The sequence below is a fragment of the Lingula anatina genome, chromosome 9 (genome assembly GCF_051362555.1).
Source record: "Lingula anatina isolate TDL-2025a chromosome 9, LinAna3.0, whole genome shotgun sequence".
NCBI classification, from domain to species: domain Eukaryota; kingdom Metazoa; phylum Brachiopoda; class Lingulata; order Lingulida; family Lingulidae; genus Lingula; species Lingula anatina.
The window spans coordinates 4,882,789-4,903,638 of NC_141775.1; the positions used below are offsets into that span (position 1 = coordinate 4,882,789).

The 20,850-nt window shown below is 38.6% G+C and overlaps 1 protein-coding gene and 1 long non-coding RNA gene across 2 annotated transcripts; one reads left to right on the plus strand and one right to left on the minus strand.

Moving 5' to 3' along the window:
* Positions 1 to 267: 267 nt before the first annotated feature.
* On the minus strand, positions 268 to 3,844 carry LOC106162840 (transcription factor HES-4-A). Its single transcript, XM_013540270.2, has 4 exons — positions 3,661 to 3,844; positions 3,248 to 3,343; positions 2,024 to 2,111; positions 268 to 1,163 (listed from the first exon to the last, which is right to left on the minus strand). The coding sequence occupies exons 1-4, from the start codon at positions 3,712 to 3,714 to the stop codon at positions 382 to 384; spliced, it is 1,020 nt and encodes a 339-aa protein (XP_013395724.2). The 5' UTR covers positions 3,715 to 3,844; the 3' UTR covers positions 268 to 381.
* Positions 3,845 to 7,688: 3,844 nt separating this feature from the next.
* LOC147759810 (uncharacterized) lies at positions 7,689 to 9,402 on the plus strand. Its single transcript, XR_015330966.1, has 2 exons — positions 7,689 to 8,317; positions 8,516 to 9,402. It is a non-coding gene; the product is annotated as an uncharacterized LOC147759810 (long non-coding RNA).
* Positions 9,403 to 20,850: the final 11,448 nt, after the last annotated feature.

Consider the following 20,850-nt stretch of genomic DNA (forward strand, 5'->3'; position numbering starts at 1 on the left):
TATTCCAGAAGCCCTGGAATGTTCACAGGCAGTAATGAGACGGTAGCCAAACTATAAATTGGAATCTCCGCGTCACCAAAGAGAATTTTGATAAGTAACTTTTAAAGACGCTCTCCTAACGATTAGCGGGCGTTATTAATATTTGAAGACGATTTACTTTAACCGACCAAATTGAAAATGTTAGTTATCTTAAGAACTGTTGGACAACAAACATTTACTTAATCAACTATGTAATACTCATAAATAGACAAAACAAAGAAAGATAAATCATTATGATATTTGAATATTTTTATTTGGCATTCTGGAGTATAAAAATAATTTGTAGAAAAGCATCATTGGTCCCATATTTGTTCTGTCTTTGGGTTATGAAATTCTCAGTTTTTACCACGGCCGCCACATATTTCTTTCCTTTTCTGTGACTCCCAGAGAAAATGGTTTTTGGTCTTTCATAACGTAAGGGCTTAGAGTTTGAGATACAGCGACTGGCGGCTCGCTGGCGGGTGCGGGACTGCGGTTGTGTGCTGCGGGACATGCGACATTTACACTGTAGATTCCCGCGTTGTTTTGACATGTCGTCTGGTAATTCTGAGAAGGCACCAGCACTGGAAGACTGGAAGACGAAACTGAAATAGCGTTTGTTAAGTGTCCATTTGCAACTGTAGGCGTAATTGGTGCCTTAGAAATAGTGTCATTATTGTTATTCGTTGCAGGGGTTGAGAAGTTTGGACTATGGAGAATGTAAGCCACTTGTCCATTTGGTAGCGTGCTTGGAATGACCTGGATGGTCCCAGCGAAGTTTGAAGTCGACTGTGGAGACGATAATGTCTTCTGTTGTTGTTGTTGTTGCTGCTGCTGAATGTTGTTGAAGTTCTGGAATGGTAGACTGTGAGGGGTGATCACGGTGTTGACATTGGGGATCTGGACGGAGATGGGCTGCTGCGTTGGTGTACCCATGGGAGGAGAGCAGGCTTTGGGTGGGGGTGGCACGTTCTCGTTCTGCTGATTGACCCTCTGCGTGCACGTGGCCAGGTGGTTAAGGAGTCTTAGCCGGACGTCTTCCTCGAGACCGTCGATAGAGCGAAGATAGCGTGAGACTTCCCCAGCGCACTCGTTAAAGCCAGCGCGGTACTTGCTCAGCACACTAGGATCGTTGGCTACTGCAGCTGTAACGAAAAGGAATAACGGAATTTAAAATCGATTTAAAAAGTGAATTTTTGCTCTTGTCTAACCTCCAATAGCGTTAAACTATAATTAAGAAATATTATATACATTCTCAAGCAAAAAATAGAATTGTGAACAAAACGGTATAATGAAATTTAACCTATGGCAGTTGGCCGCCGAGTTGACAATACATCCACAAAGGGCGTTTTTTATTATCTCTCTCAAGTACCAGAGATAAAATATCTTGGCATCTAATCGGTCAAATATTTTTTCTCTTTTTTCATTTCACTCCAAAACATCTGTGTTAGCAAAACACATGTGTGATTCATCACCATCCTTTTCATGTGTTGTTTAAAACAATAGCTGGGCGCACAGCTGTGCCTACAACAGGCGGTTGCCGCGATGAAGATTGCTCATCGCTATCTCCCCATTGTCTCTCGAGTTCTTCTATTACAAAGGAAGCGAGGTAGGCGAGTAACTGTTAGATTCACCGGGAGAACCACCTTGTAATATGCCAACTGCCAGCCTCAAGTATTCAAACAAGCTGTCACGTTTAACTGCCCTGTGCCAAGATGGTTTAACTATTACATTGTTCACAGTTCCAGATTGGCTTGATTTAGAACCTTTAATCGAACTTAGATCTGAGGCTCTGCTACCCCACGCACTCTTTCCATTGTGTACCAGATGAGGAAAGGTGTCTTTATTTAGAAGCCAGTTTACATTATTTATCACCTCCACCAGTTTACATTATTTATCATCTCTCCCTCCCACGCCAAAATCTTGGTTTGAATGCAATGCAAGTGCTAAGATCTTGAGTTTCAAAACAAGAACATTTTTCATGATAATCATTTAAACTATTTACCTGTCATTTGCTGGCGCTGCACTGTTCTTAAGTGTTTCACTGTCATCTCCAAAATGTCCGCCTTTTCTAACTTTGAATACCGTGATGTCTGAAAAGAAAGAAGCGAGATGTCCTTAATGATATAGTTTTCTTTAACCACAGGAGTTGACTCCAAAATTCAGCTATCAATTAACAAACAGAACACGCCAAAACAAACTGAACCCTTCATTTTGGGGACTAATGGCACACAAGCGTATCAAAGTTCTCTTTTTTTCCTTTGATTGCTGGATATTTTTACAGTTGGGACAAAACCTGAATTGTAAATAGAAATGTAACCGACCACCTTGTTCGGGAACAATAGAAGCCTTGTATAGCAACTTTTTAGGGGATGATCATATCCCATAATATACACATCACCCTGACCCACGTGACCCTAACGTCTGCTAGCGCGTGCCACAGCGGTGACCCGTGGAGGGAAAATGAACCGTTTATTTTCTGACGAGCGTGGGAACGTGGCTTAAAATGCGAAACCGTTGCTCCGTTCACACAAATAAAAAACTTTCAGATCGGTCTCGCGCCTGCCTGGAACCGGTTTATTCTTCCCGGTCGCTACAAAGCAAGTACACACGGCGGAGTCAACACATCAGAACTGTAATGATATGCTACTAACACATCAAACCGGTTACATACAATTTGATCCAAAATTGTTCAAATGCCGTCCATTGTGTACACACCCGGGGTTCGCCGGGGCGCGCTATGAATATTAAGTAATTCGTCCTCAGTGGTTGATAATGTCACCAGCTGATGACTTTTAATAGGTGACAATTTGGTGACGGTCAGGGCAGGGTCTTCAAGGTGGTCTGGCTGCCGATCTCATGTAGAACAAGTTAATGCATTATTAATGGTAAAGATGTCCCTTGTTGGTGCCATAAAAAGAATTGCAGGTTTTCCCTCCCAAGTTTAGTAAGACCAATAATCCAAAGGTTTTTATTTGTTTTTCACAAAATGGAGGGTGTAAGCGTCAAAACAGTCAATTTGGGGTGGTTTCTAGTGGCGTGTGTGAGAGCCTACGCTAACGCTGCATTTTGTAAAAACAAATAATTTTAGTTTCAAACTCGTAATTAAGACCGCTAATAACTGCTCCATATGATCCTCTAAGTAAATATCCCTGAGTGAATAAAACATCCAAGCAACGGTGAAGATAGTCATCTCATGATCCGATTATTACATGTCGTTTATACTTACATCTCTTTGCAGCGCTTGTAGTACCAGGGACTTCAGCTCTGAGAGACATTCATTGATTCGTTGGCGTCGCCTCTTTTCCATTAGTGGTTTATTTGTCTGAAGCGAAAAAGATAATGTTGACATTTATGTTATAGAATTCATTATTCATTACCAATTCTAGTTTTTACTGGATATTTCTGCACAGGTGAATTACCAAATGTGTTTTGTTCCTTTTTGACTCATTTTGGCGCCAAATCGTGATCAGTTGATCAACCGGAACATGATAACGCCTCCTAATTTTGGCGCCAAATCATGCACGTCAACCTGATCATCCGTTACGGTATCGGTCACCGTAACGATTTTTTTTTCTTGCTAACGCAATATGAAGTAATTGGCTTTAACCGCCATTGAATTAACGCAAAATTTTAACTTACCCTTCTAGCTTGAGCCGCAGATCCGAGGAGCGTATGAGAAGCTTTCTCGGCCATGATTAAGTGTATGGAATTCCGTTAGACCAGATGTATGGGCATGTAAGTGTGGGAAAATGTAGGCACAGGGAATTCTTATACAACTCGTGTGGCGGCATGTGTCGCTCGTCCGCTGGAATTTCGACAGAAGCAACCAATCGGATGTCGAGATTCACCTCCCCGCGGTGTCGGCGCGTGCCAGCTCAATTCTGATTGGTCAACTGCCTGTCAATCACCCAGGACCTTTGGTCGTCCGCAATTACTTGCACGCGACCCCGCTTTGTGTGAATTTGTGGGAAAACCCCGCCCACCAGGCAAAGTTTAGCGATAAAGGCCCAGTGTACACAAAGCTGATGCTTTGACTTGCGACATGCACACCTTCGGTCTTTGTTATCGAGCTATTTAATCGCCTCCAAGACCGTGGGAACGGGTAGAGAGCCAGATGGAGGGAACCAAAGCGTGAGGGCAAGAATTTTCGGGGGATAAGACCCATCGAGGAATAGCGAAGGGGGGCTGTTTTGTATTTTAATTAAGTTAATGCCCAAATATTAAACTTGTGCTTTTTAAGTAATTGACACATCAGTATTAAAATGTGTCTCCATGCCTGCAGATAATGTGACTGTTGCTATAGCACGGTTATAAATAAATAAGTAGGTCTTGTGTAGGATTATTTTACCTTGCTTAAATACATTAACAGCCACGTTAGAGTCCCCCTAATACATATGGACCACAAATAAACATACCTGGTTAGGTTGCTTTTGGTGAAGGTAAAACAGTGTCCAATGAGTCAATTTGCATTATGCCAAGGTGGAACGGTATTCTTTGGCATCATTTTGCTATAACAAGATGATGAAAACGTGATAGTAGTTGGCTTGATTCAACTGTTGTCTCCAGTGCTATATATATATTGTAGACTTGTACTTATGGTGATGACATGTTGGTGTTAGGTGTCATCTCCGCTTTAACGACAAGGCTAAGGGCACTTTTTACTATGTATGATAAAGGAAATGCAAGGACTTTCACACAGCGGGCTTAGTGTATAGTAGAGTAGAGTAGAGAAAATAACGGAGTAAATATAGTTTTTCTTTTCCTTTTTAATGGTAAAATGTGAAAGACGCACTCTGAATCAATCTACAAGCGCAGATAGAGGGGTGGTGGATACCAATAACTTACGGTTTCTTTATGATTATGCCAATTTTAATATGCAACAAATTCTTGTTGATTTTCACAGTTGTATCCGAGAAGTTTCCCTCAAATAATGACTATATACTCGTTATTAACCGATGTGTCTAAACTCTGAAGCATATGTTGATTACAAAATAGATGTGTATTATTGTACTTATCTTTAATTATCAATTCTCTTTGTTTCTGGTCCTTCTCAAAAATCTGTTATTGATAAGCAAAAAGAATGGACAGAAGCAAAAAGAATGGACATAAGGTTCAGAAGGTATCGGGAAGATTAAGAAGAGGTCCGGAACGTGTTGAACCTAGATATGAATGGTGTTGACCCCAGATTCGGATGGTTAATGAATAACTACCCGTATTTTAGCACCTACGAGAAAACGCCATATGTAATATAACGTAACCGGGAGCAGAGACCAAAACCAGAGAGATATCAACAATAATTTTTTGGCAAAACTGATCAAAGATATTTTGGCGTTACTCGACAAGATTTTGCGCCGCGTCACGAAGGCGGGTGATATCTTTTAGTATTTTGCAGACAGTAAGCCCCAGTTCAGAATGGCTTCTTTCAGAAGGTATGGCACGGAACTTCCATTGAGCGTGGTCATCATGGCGACTATGGTGGTATCTTCATCAGTTCAACAGCCCGTGGCGACCACGGACGTTTGAAGTTCATCAGCGTTCCGGTCCTGCCAGGATTAATTTTCGCTCTAACCTGTTGCAGACGATAAGTGGCAAGTCACGTGATCTGCTACAGGGGACGTTTGTTTTGTTATGAAATATATTTTAAAGGTCAATCGAAAATTTTTACTGAAGTTGAAACGATATAGATTTGTATTTTCCTGTTTGTAAAATTTTGGCAGACGACTCAAAAGAGTCACTTGGACAAGTCAGTCCCTTTCTTACCATTTAGCAAAGATGTCGGTAGAAGTGTTCAACTAAAAAAATTAGAAGGCTGAGTTTCAGTAGTACTGTCTACATGCAACACAACATGGATAGATTATTAGTAGGAGTGTAGTGGCAGTTTGTAAAATGCCTTTATCCTATGATTAAAAGGAAAGGAGGATGAAATGCATGAGTGATTATAAAAGAGCGTAAGTATTTGTTATATCAGCTTTTAAAGATTCACTGTGCAATCAAAAGGAAGTGGTGTATTATTAAAAATCAAAACTGTCTTTTACTTTTCTTCTCGGGTTTCGGATAATGATCCAGTGAAGCTTTAACAGACGGCACTCATGCTACACGTGCCATAATTACGGGCAGTCAAACCCCCTTGTTAAATAATTAGCGACCGCTTCGTCGGCATCTTCTAAGACAACGCCGCTCGCTTAAGCTCCCCTAGGGGGGGACGAACGCGCAGATTGACGGGGATATAATTGCTGATCAGTGAATCAGTGCTGGACAACACTCCATGAAAGCAGCACTTGAAATGCCCCAAGGGTTTTGGCGGCTTAGGTCGGTCTTAAATGAACGGCGGCCTTACATCACAGGCACGCGGCCGTGAACGCCGAGCTCACGTGTGAAAACAATACGCGAAAACATCGATTGTTTAATTAGAATAATAACCAGCGGTGGTTCGTTTGAGGAGGGTGAAAGAACTCACCTTACTCAACTCTCTGTCCCCATGCGGTCATGCGATTACGAGAACAAAACAGGAGTAAAGAGGCGGCTAAAAACCACAGGATGTTAGCTGGACTTAAAAGACGGGTCTCAGAACAATAGAGTCGTTAGCCAAGAAGTGTTCGCGCCTTAAGCCGCCGGTTCGTTTGATATATACAATGAATAAACACGCAGATCGAGCAACAGATTGCACGTCTTTGGGCGAAAGAAAAGGAAAATTAATAATGATGAAGTAAAGGAAAACAGAGAGCAATTAGATAAGACTTGTTGTGATTTGCTCTTGCCTCGCTTGAAGGCCATCTTAATATACTATTCCATTTAATCGCCACCCATCCGCACATGTCAAATGGACTTTATTTCTTTAATATATACAATATGTTTGCCATTTACAACCCTGCACAATGTATATGTAGTTGAAAATTAGCACGTAACTTAACCTACTGGTTATAAACTCTCCTAAAACGAAATGGACTTAATAAAGAGCCATGATTTTTTTAATTAAAAATGAGGTAAACAATAATTTATGTTGATCCTATAGTCGGAGACCGAAAGATTTAATTGTAGCAATGGAGAGCGATCATATTTATATTTTCCTTTGAGAATTAAAGTGGAAAAGATACGCAGACGAATGCCAGTAATTCAGTTACTGCTATTTAGAAAAAGGTGTGCCGAAGATGAAATGGGAAGACTATTTATTTCTTCCTTTCTCAGTTGTCCAAAAACATAACAAGCACCAATTTAAGCGAGATAATGGCGGTCTCGCTGGTTCTACCTGAAGTGGCGCTGTCTTGGCGCTTTCTTCTCCAGAAAGGTATTAATCAGAAGCTTTCATGAGTGATATTGTTTTCACTTGATTATTCAAGTGGCGGCGGTTAGTTTGTCGGACATCATTCAATCGCAAAGGTTGCTTTCTGGCACTTCTACCACAATTTAAACGCTGAGACCTCACGTCTATACAACTTTTGTCCTTTGACTTTTCCCCGATATTTGTATTATAATCATCATTTCTTGTAAATCATTTGACATATCATTAAACGTGTATATATTTTTTAGCTTAATAAGTTATAGATTGTGACCGGCTATGGCCTGTAAAAAAGCCCAACTGGTTGCATTGTAAAGACCAGACTCGTCTTCATCATCTGGCTTCAGGGGCTTCTCTAGCCAAATACCCCCCCCCCCCCCCCCCCCCCCCCCCCCGAGTAGACGGCGGAAATTATTCACCACCAGTAAATTGTTGCTACTACCACCAGCCTGAGGAAGCACTTGGCATATGTCACAGCCCAAACTGTGGGCTTATTTTCTTCAGTTTACATGAGATGTCATATTCCGGATCTGTATGTATACGTTTATGTAAATATAGTATAGGTGAATAATCATTTGGCATGTGGGGCAGGCATCACACGTGATAAACAAACCCTTAACCAGGGCCGTCGTCGTTATGAACGTATACTTAAAATGTGAAGTTTAAGCGTTTATGGTGTCGTAAACAGTGATATGATACCTGAAAATCGGCAATAATGAAAATCTTTTAATTCGCGTTCAATGCTATTTTTCACATAGAAAGATTATGTACTTGATGTTTTCACACTTGTCGGTGGCAGTTGACGCAAACGCCTATGTCTCATGTCTCATTTGTCTGCTTTCAGATTTTCTAACGTATAATTTTTCAAGATGATGCACCATGTCAATATACAAGACATGTTTTCACGCTAATCTAACACCCAAGTCAAGACTTTTTTTCATACATTGCAGATTTGCGGCACACGAGTTCGGTCGCACATTGTGAAAATATATGTCATTAGAGAAGGGAAGGAAAACTGAAGTTAGTGCACAGTTCTACTATTATTTAATACATTGAGCACTAAAAATTTTAATATATTCACAGGTTCCGTACCAGGTTCTCTAACTGGTAGATAAGATCCAACAATTTTCAGCAGACTGATAGGAATATATTTCCATATCATTGCTGGCTTCCAACTTCTAGTTATTTACAAGTTCTGGTATCTTTTTCTTCATTTAGCGAATGCGTTGGTAATTCATCAGCTACCCGCATGAAGAGGAGAACGGTGCAAGCTCAGTGCAGATGTAATAAATAAATGACACTGATTCGAGTCAATTAAATCACATGCTTTTAACTTTTTAAAGACGCTATCCTGCGGATCCCGGGCATTTAAAAAATGATAAATCATATGTAGAATAACATCAAGCTATTAAAGACGATTTTCTCTGTATCAGGTTTTACTCTTCTTCTGATAGTTTCGTACCAAGCAGATTAATCATAACTAAAACGGTACTTTAATTATTATTATTGGAGATATTTCTCAGTTTACGGTTCCATTCAAAAGATAGGCAATTGAATTGTTACAGGATCCTTGGAATTTTTGAAGAGAGACATATACGAAGTGCAGCATATGTGTACACATTGATAAATACATTAAATGTAAAATAACCCGCATTCGGTCGCTCTGAGTTTCCAATAATGAGCATATCCACAGGTATATTGTGTCATAGTACACGTGCAATGAGGGACCACGATGACTGTATCAGATCGCAAGCAAAAGGTTTATATAATCGATTACATGTACGAACAGTTTGTTGTGATGGCTGGTCACGATGACATTTACCTAAAGCGCCATTTTCTTGTTGTACAAATCTGAGTAGCGTTTTCAGGATTTTCCAACTCTACCAATATATGCAAGTATAAACCATTCAAACCGCAATTTCTCTCCGTTTCTTTTTGTTATTCTGTAGTTTATAATTTAACATAGCGAGCAAAGACATTTCAATTTAAAGAGCACCATTGTTGGGATCCCTTCATTTCAGAGGAAAACATTGGCATCCAAAGATAACAAAATTCAGATTTTTAACGTGTTATGCAATAACGTCAATAAAGTCGCAAATTTTGAAGGTGCTTGTTATTATTTCTGGTGTTGTAAATATTTGGAAATGCTTGTGCAGGAGGTGATAAGTATGTCTACGTGTACACAGCCGATTCCAAGAGCGATACGCGCGTGCCCTTGACGCTGTCCAGGTCTGGCGGTCTGTATTCGAGGACGCAATACTTAATTACTGGTAATTGCTTACCTATAATCAAATAAAATCTGACAAAAGGTCCCCAATTGTGCCTTTAATGGGTTGTAGAGTAGAGTTGGTCTTTGTTGAATTTGCCGGAATGTTGAAATAGAATTTTGACTTTATGACGTAATACGTGATCGGAAGTTTTAGCCGCTTTGTTGAATTTGGCGGAATGTTAAAAAGATTGGACTGACTTTAAGAGTTAATACGCGTACTAAAGAGCAGCCTTTGTCCAGTTGATAGAAATGTTGTAATGCATTAGTGGCCCCTTAAGGTAATTCGAATACAACAGAGTGGCCTTCATTTGATTTGTCGAACTTTTGAAACAACGGATGGCTTAAAAGTAATACCTATTGAGAGTTGATCTTGGCGTTTGTATTTCTCTAGAAGGCTAAAACAAGACTCCCACAGAGCTAAGCGTTCGTAAGAAAGTAGCGTTGTTCGTGCATTAGTAGAAATCTTAGGCCTAACTGAGAAGTAAATACTGTCAAAAAGGTTTATAACCATTTACTTTCGTTTTACCAGTCGGTCAATATTGAAGAGAACTTCGTGTTAAAAGGGGAATGTTTGCAGCAGGGATGACCCCTTTTCTCATTAAAAGTAGTGAAAAAATAAGGCGGACACGGGTAATACGTGCACAGAATAAGAGACATTATGACTTTTGTCAGAATGTTGAAATTAATACCTATAAACTACGATGCTATATTGCATCCTAGCTGTAAATGAATGAATAAATAAATAAACGAGTATATGTGCTCTTCTTTCTTTCAAGTCTTTACAGTCGACCATATTTCAGGTAACCAGAAGAAAGGTAGTTGAAGAATGGTAGTTGGGGAGGGCTGGTTACTTTGCCAGACTTCCAAAGTTGCAGTATGTTTGTGACAATAAACGGCCTACAATATCCCACTTCTCAATGCACATGTCACCTCTATCCTCTACCAGGGCCACAGATTGATTTTTCAGCAGATATTCACAGATATGTTTCTGGTTAATTCATGGCACATTTCTCCACTATGGAGAAAAGTACACATAATTTTAATTAAGATCAGGGGCCCTGGTGGGTATGTCCCATCTTCTCAAAAAAAAATAATAATAATAATAGATAAATTAATTAATTAAAACAGTATGAGCATACACGTATTTAGAAATGACGAATTTATATCAAATGTCTCGTAAACAAAAATTATCCAAACTAACAGCTCTTTCTGTGAACAGTAGCCCGTATCATGTGCCTTTGTGGTCTACCGATTGTTGTTTATTATATCAGCAAGCACTGAAGTCCGGGAGAGAGGTCACGATGTTTTGACCACGGGGTAGCGGAAGAGGACGCACCGGTGACTAAAAATGACCACAGAAGACCGATTACAATTAGCGATTAAGGAAGTTAATTACAAAACGTGAGTGTGACCGTGTACGGAAGATGAAAGACAGATGAATCACGGAACTCTGTAGGGGAGATTGGAGAAATAATTATATGGCTCTTTGATGAATATGTCGGAAGTATAAAGATAAACAAAGCCAATAGAACAATAAGGTAAGGGAGGCATTGTTGTTGTTGTTGTCGTTGGGACACTGATTCACGAACGCGGGGACAGTTGTTAGCTGAGATAAGTACAAGGCCTTTTGAAGAAATTATGGAATTGAATAACATAAAATGAACAATACACCGCGTCATTGCGAATGCACCTGTAGAATTGTTTTCTAAAATTGATATTTATCTTACTTTGGTTCTCGATAAAATGCAATGAGACAGACGAAGGTCACCCTGAATATCCTTTTAACACACTGGGAAATAAACACAAATGATATAACAATACAACAAGGAATATGAGTGATTATTAGTTTGGATATCGTTTTAACGAGGCCAGTGATAAATTGAACGTGTCGATGGAGCAGGTGTCGCTAACAGTGGACACTTCCGAAATGATTTTGTGGTCAAAACTGCAGTATGTGTCATTAAAATCTGTGTGTTGAACGCCCACTTCACAGAGCATTCTGTTAGTAAATTAAGATCCAAACACCAAAATCAATATATTCAGGAAATTCCAAGAACCGGGCTGGTTACACATGAAAACTTAAAACCGATGTTTGGGCCTTAGCATTAAAATGCCTAAGATTTAAATACTTGGTCTGCTACTGCAACTATCAGTTAAATCTGAAATAATAAACTAAAAACAAAATGTGCAGTAATTTAGAACATTAAGTCGACTTTAGTGGACTACTACGGATATAGCTTGAAAAATAGAACAAGAATTGGTCTTAAAGTTAACATCAATCGTCGGTCTTAAAGGTTCTTTTGTGAACCAGGACCCAATGATTCATAAAACACAGCAGGAGACGGACAGGTGAGCCATTTGTGTCTGCCCATGACGTCATCGCGGTTTACCTGGTTTTAGGACACCGGAGCAATGTGTCTTTTTCAGGGGAAATTTTTATACATTAAAGAGCTTCAAAATTTGAATAAAATTATTAATAAACATTTGGATCAAATTCTTAAGATTGCTTAAGTAGGTTACCAAAATTTGGCCATAATAACGATTATTATTATTATTATTATTATTATTATTATTATTATTATTATGTCCAAGACCAAAAAGAGTAACATTAGTTATAAAGGGTAGCAATGTCTTTATGCTTGGCAAAGGGCTTTTTATTTTTTATAGAGAATTATGGCGCTGACATAGGCTTTAAAGGCGTATTTGTGTCACGTTTTTTGTAAACGGCGTGAGTAAATTAACTCCATATAGACTACTTGAAAGAAAAATAATGTTCAAAGATAGCAGTTTAAGTCACGATTTCAGATAAGTTATGTTAATGGATTATTATCATTATTATTATTATTATTATTATTATTATTATTATTATTATGCCCAAGACCAAAAAGAGTAACATTAGTTATAAAGGGTAGCAATGTCTTTATGCTTGGCAAAGGGCTTTTTATTTTTTATAGAGAATTATGGCGCTGACATAGGCTTTAAAGGCGTATTTGTGTCACGTTTTTTGTAAACGGCGTGAGTAAATTAACTCCATATAGACTACTTGAAAGAAAAATAATGTTCAAAGATAGCAGTTTAAGTCACGATTTCAGATAAGTTATGTTAATGGATTATTATCATTATTATTATTATTATTATTATTATTATTATTATTATTATGCCCAAGACCAAAAAGAGTAACATTAGTTATAAAGGGTAGCAATGTCTTTATGCTTGGCAAAGGGCTTTTTATTTTTTATAGAGAATTATGGCGCTGACATAGGCTTTAAAGGCGTATTTGTGTCACGTTTTTTGTAAACGGCGTGAGTAAATTAACTCCATATAGACTACTTGAAAGAAAAATAATGTTCAAAGATAGCAGTTTAAGTCACGATTTCAGATAAGTTATGTTAATGGATTATTATCATTCTTATATATTTATGTCCTACGTCGTTGAATGCTTTATGTTAGCATATTATAGGACATTTGAATCACGATTTTGAAAATCTTGTGAACTGTTATCAGCCGTCTACGTGGTCCGGATATATTGGTCAATTAATCCGTTTTATTTATCTTTAAAGCGTCCACGTGATATTAATGAAAATATTATGATGAGTCAATTAATGTTGAATCAAAACGTGGAGGTGTACTTCCATTTTTAAAGGTGGTGGTTAAATGAGTCATATATTGTTAAAAACACATAGTCACGATATTTCATTATAGGATAGATTAAAATCTCCTAGACACGCTTGATTTATTTTACGTCCGGAATAGTATACTTCATTTTAAGAACCTCTTTGGATGGGTTGATTGATTAGGGGAAATAAACAGCAGGTGAGTCATCTGAAAACTTATGAACGAGTCAGTTGAATAATTATGATATTTTTGCAGTCTTTTGAGCATGTTCACAATTTTCTTGTAGAAAAGATATCACTGATGTTTTGATACAAATCGTTGAATGTTTTCGCTGAGACGCCGGTTTCATATCTACTGTTCTCTTCGTTTTGCCCTCACGTTGCTTTCTAAGTTGTGCCGTCACGTGGGCCGCGTTCGGCCTCAACAACGGCAGGACTTTCCGCAGACCCCTTTAAGGTATTTCACAGGGTCGTGTGAGTCGTAAAAACGCAATAAATTCCACAATAAAGCTTTTATTTGTCATCGGATTTAGTTCAAATAAGTTAGGTAGAAGCATACGATAGCGGATTGTAATGACCCCGGAGTGTTATCGCCGCCCTAGTGATTTGCGATATGGCTGTCTCTGATCTGAGCTGGCTGTTTAACTGCTTTCAATTATTACATTACAAATCATGACAATTGGCAATAATGTCATGTAGTTACTATAATCTATTAGCGTGTGTTTGTCCAGTGTGGGTAAAAACATTATTTAGTACTATCGGACCGCTGCCAGGTGCCAGTGCTCGTAAATTTTTCAGACAAAAAATGAGCAAGATTAGTTGCGGTAAAGAAAGAATTTTGCACATCAAAGGGATTTGAAAAAACTGGACGTGATTGTTATAGCAACTTTTTTTATTTTATAACTGAAGTAAATTTTAAGCTTTGCAGACACTTCAACTTGCTTTGTATTATTCAAAACTGATTTCATAGACAAACATAGACACTGTTTGAATTAGTATCTTAACCTTCGAGAGTCCACATATAACTACAGATTATTTAAGGAACACCGGTGTTCCGTTTTTCACATTTGCTGTCAAAAGCTATTTATGGGTGTGGTCAAAAAGAGGAAAGGGGGTGTTTCGAAGCCAGAACCTCCCTCTCCTCTTTAATCGCTGTCGTGAACAAGAACCCTAGAGCTGTCTCAGAGACGCATCTACACCCCCACCCTATCCTTCTCACCCACCGACAGCACCCACGAGCTGGCGTGCGCCCCGTGCTGGCAGCAGAGGCCGAACCAAGATTATACGCACAGTACGCGCATACTCGCGCGTCCATCCTGAATTTGTTGACTTTTCTCACGGCCGTAATGTAACTTATCGCCCTTGTATTGCTTCGTGTGTCAACAACGTGTGTCTCGGGGTTTATCGGTAATATTGACAGAGATATCTGAAGGAATTTGTCATCGAGCGCCTCAGGATCGTTGTTTACAAGGCAGATAAGGCGCGATGACGAAGCCCTGTTCCAGACTCGAGGGCATCGCTAGGATGAGGCAAATCCCGGAGATCTTAATTAAGATGACGTGTTTATTACGAGAGGTGGGGAGGAAACCATTTAGTTCTCCTTTCTAAAAACTGATGCAAGAAACCCGGACATGAATCGCTTTCATTTGATTCATATCATTTTCATTCTGAAGTATTTTAACAACCGTTCTTTTTCTTCTCGACTTTGTTTCTTTCAATTATTCCCCAATTGTTTTCTTATTCATTTTATTCTTAAGTATTATTCTGCTTTTTGATTGATCTTTTCATTCATTTATTCTTTCTTTCATTTATTCATTCATTCATTCATTCATCTGTGAACTGGAGGTCGTTGACACGGTAGTCTGCAGTTCCATTCACCATCCTTGCCGCTGTATAATTACGTCGTTTTCTAACCAACGTGTAGCTTGTGGTCTAGTAGACGACACTCTGAGCTTCCAATAGCAGGCGTTTGCTCTTCAATAATATTGAATGATATAAAATAGCAGAGACCGGTACCCTGATTGTACATTCAAAGGAAAAAATTTGGGTGATTCCGTTGTATTCTGTAAGACCTTAGAGCTTTGTATAGCAGAAAGCAGGGGCTGATTGAATTAGAAAAAAATAACAGTCAAACCACTGTAACTTTGGCTCACAGAGTAACAGCCGATGAAGCTACCGTGAAATTAAAACTTTAAGGGGCGTAACTTTGCGACGCGCTAAGCGATATTACAGCACGCGCTCGCTATTTCAGAAGCCGAGTTGAAGAAATCGAACACGTCTCATTATCAGTGCTAGCCTTGCTGATTGCCAAAACAGCCGTTTTTGTTGTCGTTACGATGCTTACTTCGCATTTTCGATGATTGTAGATATTATACCATGGACCTTTTTTCTTGCCGTGCTTCTTTGCCTTCTGTGAAGTTCTGTCAAAGTGGCTTACAATATATTACTATTGTTATTTTGCCAGTCAGAATGTACAAGATCTCTCTCTCTCTCTCTCTCTCTCTCTCTCTCTCTCTCTCTCTCTCTCTCTCTCTCTCTCTCTCTGATTTCTCAGTCATTTGCATAACTTTGATAAAACGCAAAAGTTCAAAATTTGCAAAAAAAAAAAAAAAAAAAAAAAAAAAACACTTGTAATAAATTTTCTTAACTAGCGTACAAGTATACAGATCTGTGTGGTGCAAGTCTTTATTGTCGAGTGTCTCAGCTATTTAATTTATCAACTTTAAGAATGTTTTAGAGAACTTAATTTGTCGAATACATATAAATACTTAGGTATTTTGTAGAAAATAATCAAAATTCTTATCTTGATTCACCTTTCTTAATTATGGCATCATAATTTCACCCACTGGTCAGAATTTTTCGGTGAAATTATTCAGTTGCAAGAATCTTGGAAGAATGTAATACATGCGACCAAAATATACAGTGTCAAAGTAACCATTGTTTCAGTTGAACCGACGCCTTGATTTTAAAACTGATTTGTCGAGGTTCGATTTCCTCGTGTGTTTCTCTTTCGGGGAGCACTTTTGTGGATGAAATTAATCATGTCACGTTGACAGAATTCATTTCCAAAGAAAATAAACTCCAATTTTTTTTATGAAATATTGATTGTTTATATGATACCCCTGTGTAGTAATTTCGTTCAAAAAGTACAAAGCTCACAAAAAAGCAATAAAAATTGAACCGAATGCCCTAGACCTAGCTCTCATTAAGAAAGCAGCAGGGTTTGAAAGACAGATTGCTTTTAATGTCTTTTTGATACCAACGTAATACCAATGACATAACGAAAACCCTCCCGTCGCGAGTAAAAGATATTTTTCCTTAGCTCTGTTTTAACTCCCCCGTCTCTCTCTCTCTCTCTTTCTCTCTCTCTCTCAGAAAGTAAAAAAATCGAAAACATTATTGATACAAAACCAAGCAAAAACGAGGAAACAAAAAAACTAAAAGTGAGCACAATACGTTTAAACGAAATGACAACCGTGCAAATGTGAGTAGAAGAAATAAATCTGATTTGCAGGTTGAAAATTAACTAATAGCTGTCATTTATGGGGTCAAAATACTTAAATAGGGAGACAGGTTGGTCTATTTGATACTAACATTAATGTCTTTTTAATACAACGCTATTTCAGTGACGCAACTTCTGCCCGCCCGTGGGCAGTGCTGCAATATGGTCAGTGCTTCAGCTTGGAGACCAGTGTCCATTTTCACACTGACCAACCCTGGCCATTGTTCCTACACATCTGTTTCTTGCCTAATTTCAAAAATAAGTGGGGCCCACGCGTTTGCCTTTCATTAAAGACCTTGTCATTCTCCTTTTTTCATCGACAATTTCATAAACTTCAAAAAAGGCCCGCTCTCTCTCTCTCATCTTAAAGCTCTGGTCACTTTTCACAATATGAAAACGCTGACAATGGGGGTTAATCATAACGTTTCATTAGTGGACGAAGCGAGTGAATACAGGGGTCAAGATAAAGAATGGACGCTATCCGTCGGAATGTCCACTACCTTTGTGTCGTTGGATGTTATCAAATGCTTTGATGGCCGGTTGGTCGTTTCTCTCGATGTTTTCAATTATTAGCGTATGTCCACGTCTTTGTCGCGGTAACATGAACGTATGTCCACTACAAAGAGTAATTGTGCTGGACTAATGGAAGGGTCATCGGTTTTCTGTGCAAGAATTTCCGAATATCTCCTTCTATTTCGACTCAGATTCCGATATAATTCAGATACTGTTTGCGGTTATGAAATTCTATCTTTTCAAGTTTGCTTTTTGTATTGTTCTATTTGTTGACTTTGATAGGTTTGATTAAGAAAAAAATTTTGATACAATTTTGTATTGTTGTGAATGGGGTTTTTGATGTCTACTGATTATGATATGATTCACTGCGTGCCGTTCTTTTTTTCTATTCATTTTTTTTTCTTTTTTGAAGTTTATAATAACAAGCAAATGTGAATTTATTTCATTAGAGAATTTATTTTGTTATCGCTTTGAACCCCACGTTCTTATGAAATCCTATCATTTCTGTCACTCCTGTATTTTTGATTTTGAGGGAGTGATTTTCAAAGCATTTTTCGCACACCTGTTGTTGTGGTGAAACAGCCCCAATTATTATGAAATAATGCTTTCTTCTGGCTTCCAATGTATTGTGAGTATACTGACATTGTTCTCATTAAGACAAGAAATATTGCCATCTTATACTTGACTGATTCCCGCTTTTGACGATTTGATCCCCTATAATTATGAAATGATATCTCTTCTGCACCTCCCTTCTCTTGTTTTGATAGCCAATTATTGTAAAATGATAAAATTTCGACATTCTTTTGTTGGTGTTTTTGTTTACCTTAATCGGTGGTGATTATGGTAGGAAATTATTTTCGCCCTTTGGTCAATTTTGTTTTTGTTGGTTTTGATCGCCCCTTTTTCACATAATTTCTTTTCGGTGTCGAGTGATTGTCATATTTGATAGACGAGACCACAGGTCGTTATTAAATTATTTTCTGCAAGTGTCCCTTTGCATGTACCTTTTATTGCAACAAACAAGATATCTGTATCAAGTTCATTTTTTTTTACATATTTCACATACTGACTGTCTCAAGGCTTTCAAGAGGGAAACACAGCCACCATCTTTTGAAAAATCAAACCATGGAATTTTAAAAGATATGAAATAGAAGTTAAGAGCAGTTTTACAATTTGAAATGAAAGACTTTGTCAGACACTTTATATAAAAGATGTCAACGCACGTGAGTGAAAAAGCGTTGTAAGCACTATCAATGGCAATAATTTTATGAGTTTTCTCTGAATTATGATCACCGTCACCCTTTGTATATTCAGACCTGTTCTTTTACAATTGTTTATAACATGGTATAAAATATACTCAGCAACTGATAAAAAATAGCAAGATACTATATCTTACATATCAAGAACATGTCACTTTTGTTTTCAAATTGTGTCTTCTGGTCTGTAACTGAAAAATTCAAGGGGGGAGTCATTTTCTGAAAAAAGCAGACAATTACTCCCTTTAGGTAGCCAAACTTGAGAAAATGGCATATGAAAACTAGACCAAATTTTTGATTTAGATGGAACTTTATCGGGGCAAACGAAAGGTTCCTTTGAAGCCCCCCCCCCCCCCCCCCCCCCCCCCCCCCCCCCCCCCCTTCGCACGCTTACATTGTAAGAGTTTGGCCTTCTTCCGTCTGTTTTATTGTCATTAACTTAAACACGCAGACCGTAAAAAGCCCAAAAGAAGACGACCATGAATTAAAATTACACGGACTGTACACGTATTGTATCCACGCTTTATAACTTAAAATTGAAGCAATCCTTATCTAATTATTGTCTGTCTAGAAGGAAATGTCCAGTTACATCAGCCAGACGAAAAGTAATTCAATGAACAAGACCTCATGGTATTTGTTGCGTCCATATTCTAATTTATCTGCTACATATACTGTCTGTCTACAAGGTGTGCGCCCAACACCAGAAGTCCTACCAAGTGCTTTAGAATTATCTTTGCGGTAATTATCCTCTAAATGCAAGCATAATTTATTAATCCAATTTCCAAAATTGTAATTTTTTTTAAAATGCACGAACAAAATTGTACAAAAGTTTTCAAAACCCCGATATTAGGACCATATCACACAGAAGGTGTTTGTCAATAACTAGAACTGACAAAGCTTCGGAATTCGAAATACCATGAATAAGGGATGTGAAATTGTGAGTAATTACCGTATGGTTATGTCTACCTGTCGCCTCGAACACTTGTCTGCCTGTTGCAGGTAAGACATCCGGTCCACAGAGCTGGCCAGGTACATACGGTGAAATTGACAACTTGTTATGGTTGTGTCGTCTATTTCCATTTTTTCTTTCACAAAGGTACCGCCTCTACCTTTTAAGCACTCGTCTTTTGGCGGTTAGACATAGATATCGCTTAGGAAATTTATCTTCTGTTCATTTTCTAAAGGACCAAAATTGTGTTTGAGTGGGAGGTGTGTGTTTGAAAGAGAGAGAGAGAGTTTACTTGTGCGCGCGAGCGTGCGTGCGCGAGTGTGCGCGTACTGGCGTGTGTGTGTGTGTGTGTGTGTGTGTGTGTGTAAATGAACACAGTTTTACTCGTATCAGGTCGTTGTTTGTGGTAATTGCCACGTGCATGCCGCCGATGTTTTTACTCGACTGTTGGTGGAATTGGGTATGGGCGCACATGTACGAGATCCGAGTGACATGACTGAACTTGTACAGACAGCCTTCATTTTTGTAGTAGCTCGACTCATTATAAAAAAGGTAAAGGGGTGTGAGATGAAACAGAAATCGGTGAACTGAACACAAGTAATGGTAGCCGAGCGCGTGTCATTATGATTAGTTGTGACAACTATGGATATTATATTGCGGAACTCCGGTGCAGCAGCAACTGTTCTTTTTTTTTTTCTTAAATTCAGATCACCGTGTGTGAATGCAGTGCGAGTCAATGTACTTTCGAAATCTCTTATCCTTATTGTGTAGGTAGCACACCTACCTCCCTCTCCTCTCCCTTACTCCTTACTACTACTTGGCACGCAGTTAAATCACTTTCTGCCAATAGCGATCTTTGGTCAATGTGACAAGGTGAAAGGTCGCCCCAACTTATATGTAAACGCGCCTTTATAGGTACCAGTATAATAGGTAATAGCCTTCCAAAGGCGAGTTTTTTTATACGCAAAAAAAAGCTGTACCAAACAGCAGCTAGAAATATAAGAGTTATTAGGTGATATTTATCGATCGTAATCGATACGGATATGCAGTGACCCCGTGGTTATAACATTGCGGAATTCCGGTGCAGCGAATGTGTTTGTTTATTAAGTTATTTGTATTAGCATCAAATAGGAAAAGAAACAAATATGCTGGAGAAGAATGAATGGGTGGAAGTCGCTTTAGAATGGGAAGAGTTGACGCCTCTTGACGGGTCATCTATTTTCGTTAGGTATTTATTTACTAATCACTTTCCCATTCGTTAGGTTTGAAATAATGTTACTTGTTCACTGTTCTTTTTCTTTCTTGAATATGATCAACGTTAAAATGAACCGTGTAGCCCAGTTCTGGTCCTTTTTAAGACCAGTGGAAGAGATTTATCAAATTTAATTGGTGACGACGGCAATGGCTATATTCTTGAGGAACTGCGGTACAGCAACTGTGAAACGGCAGC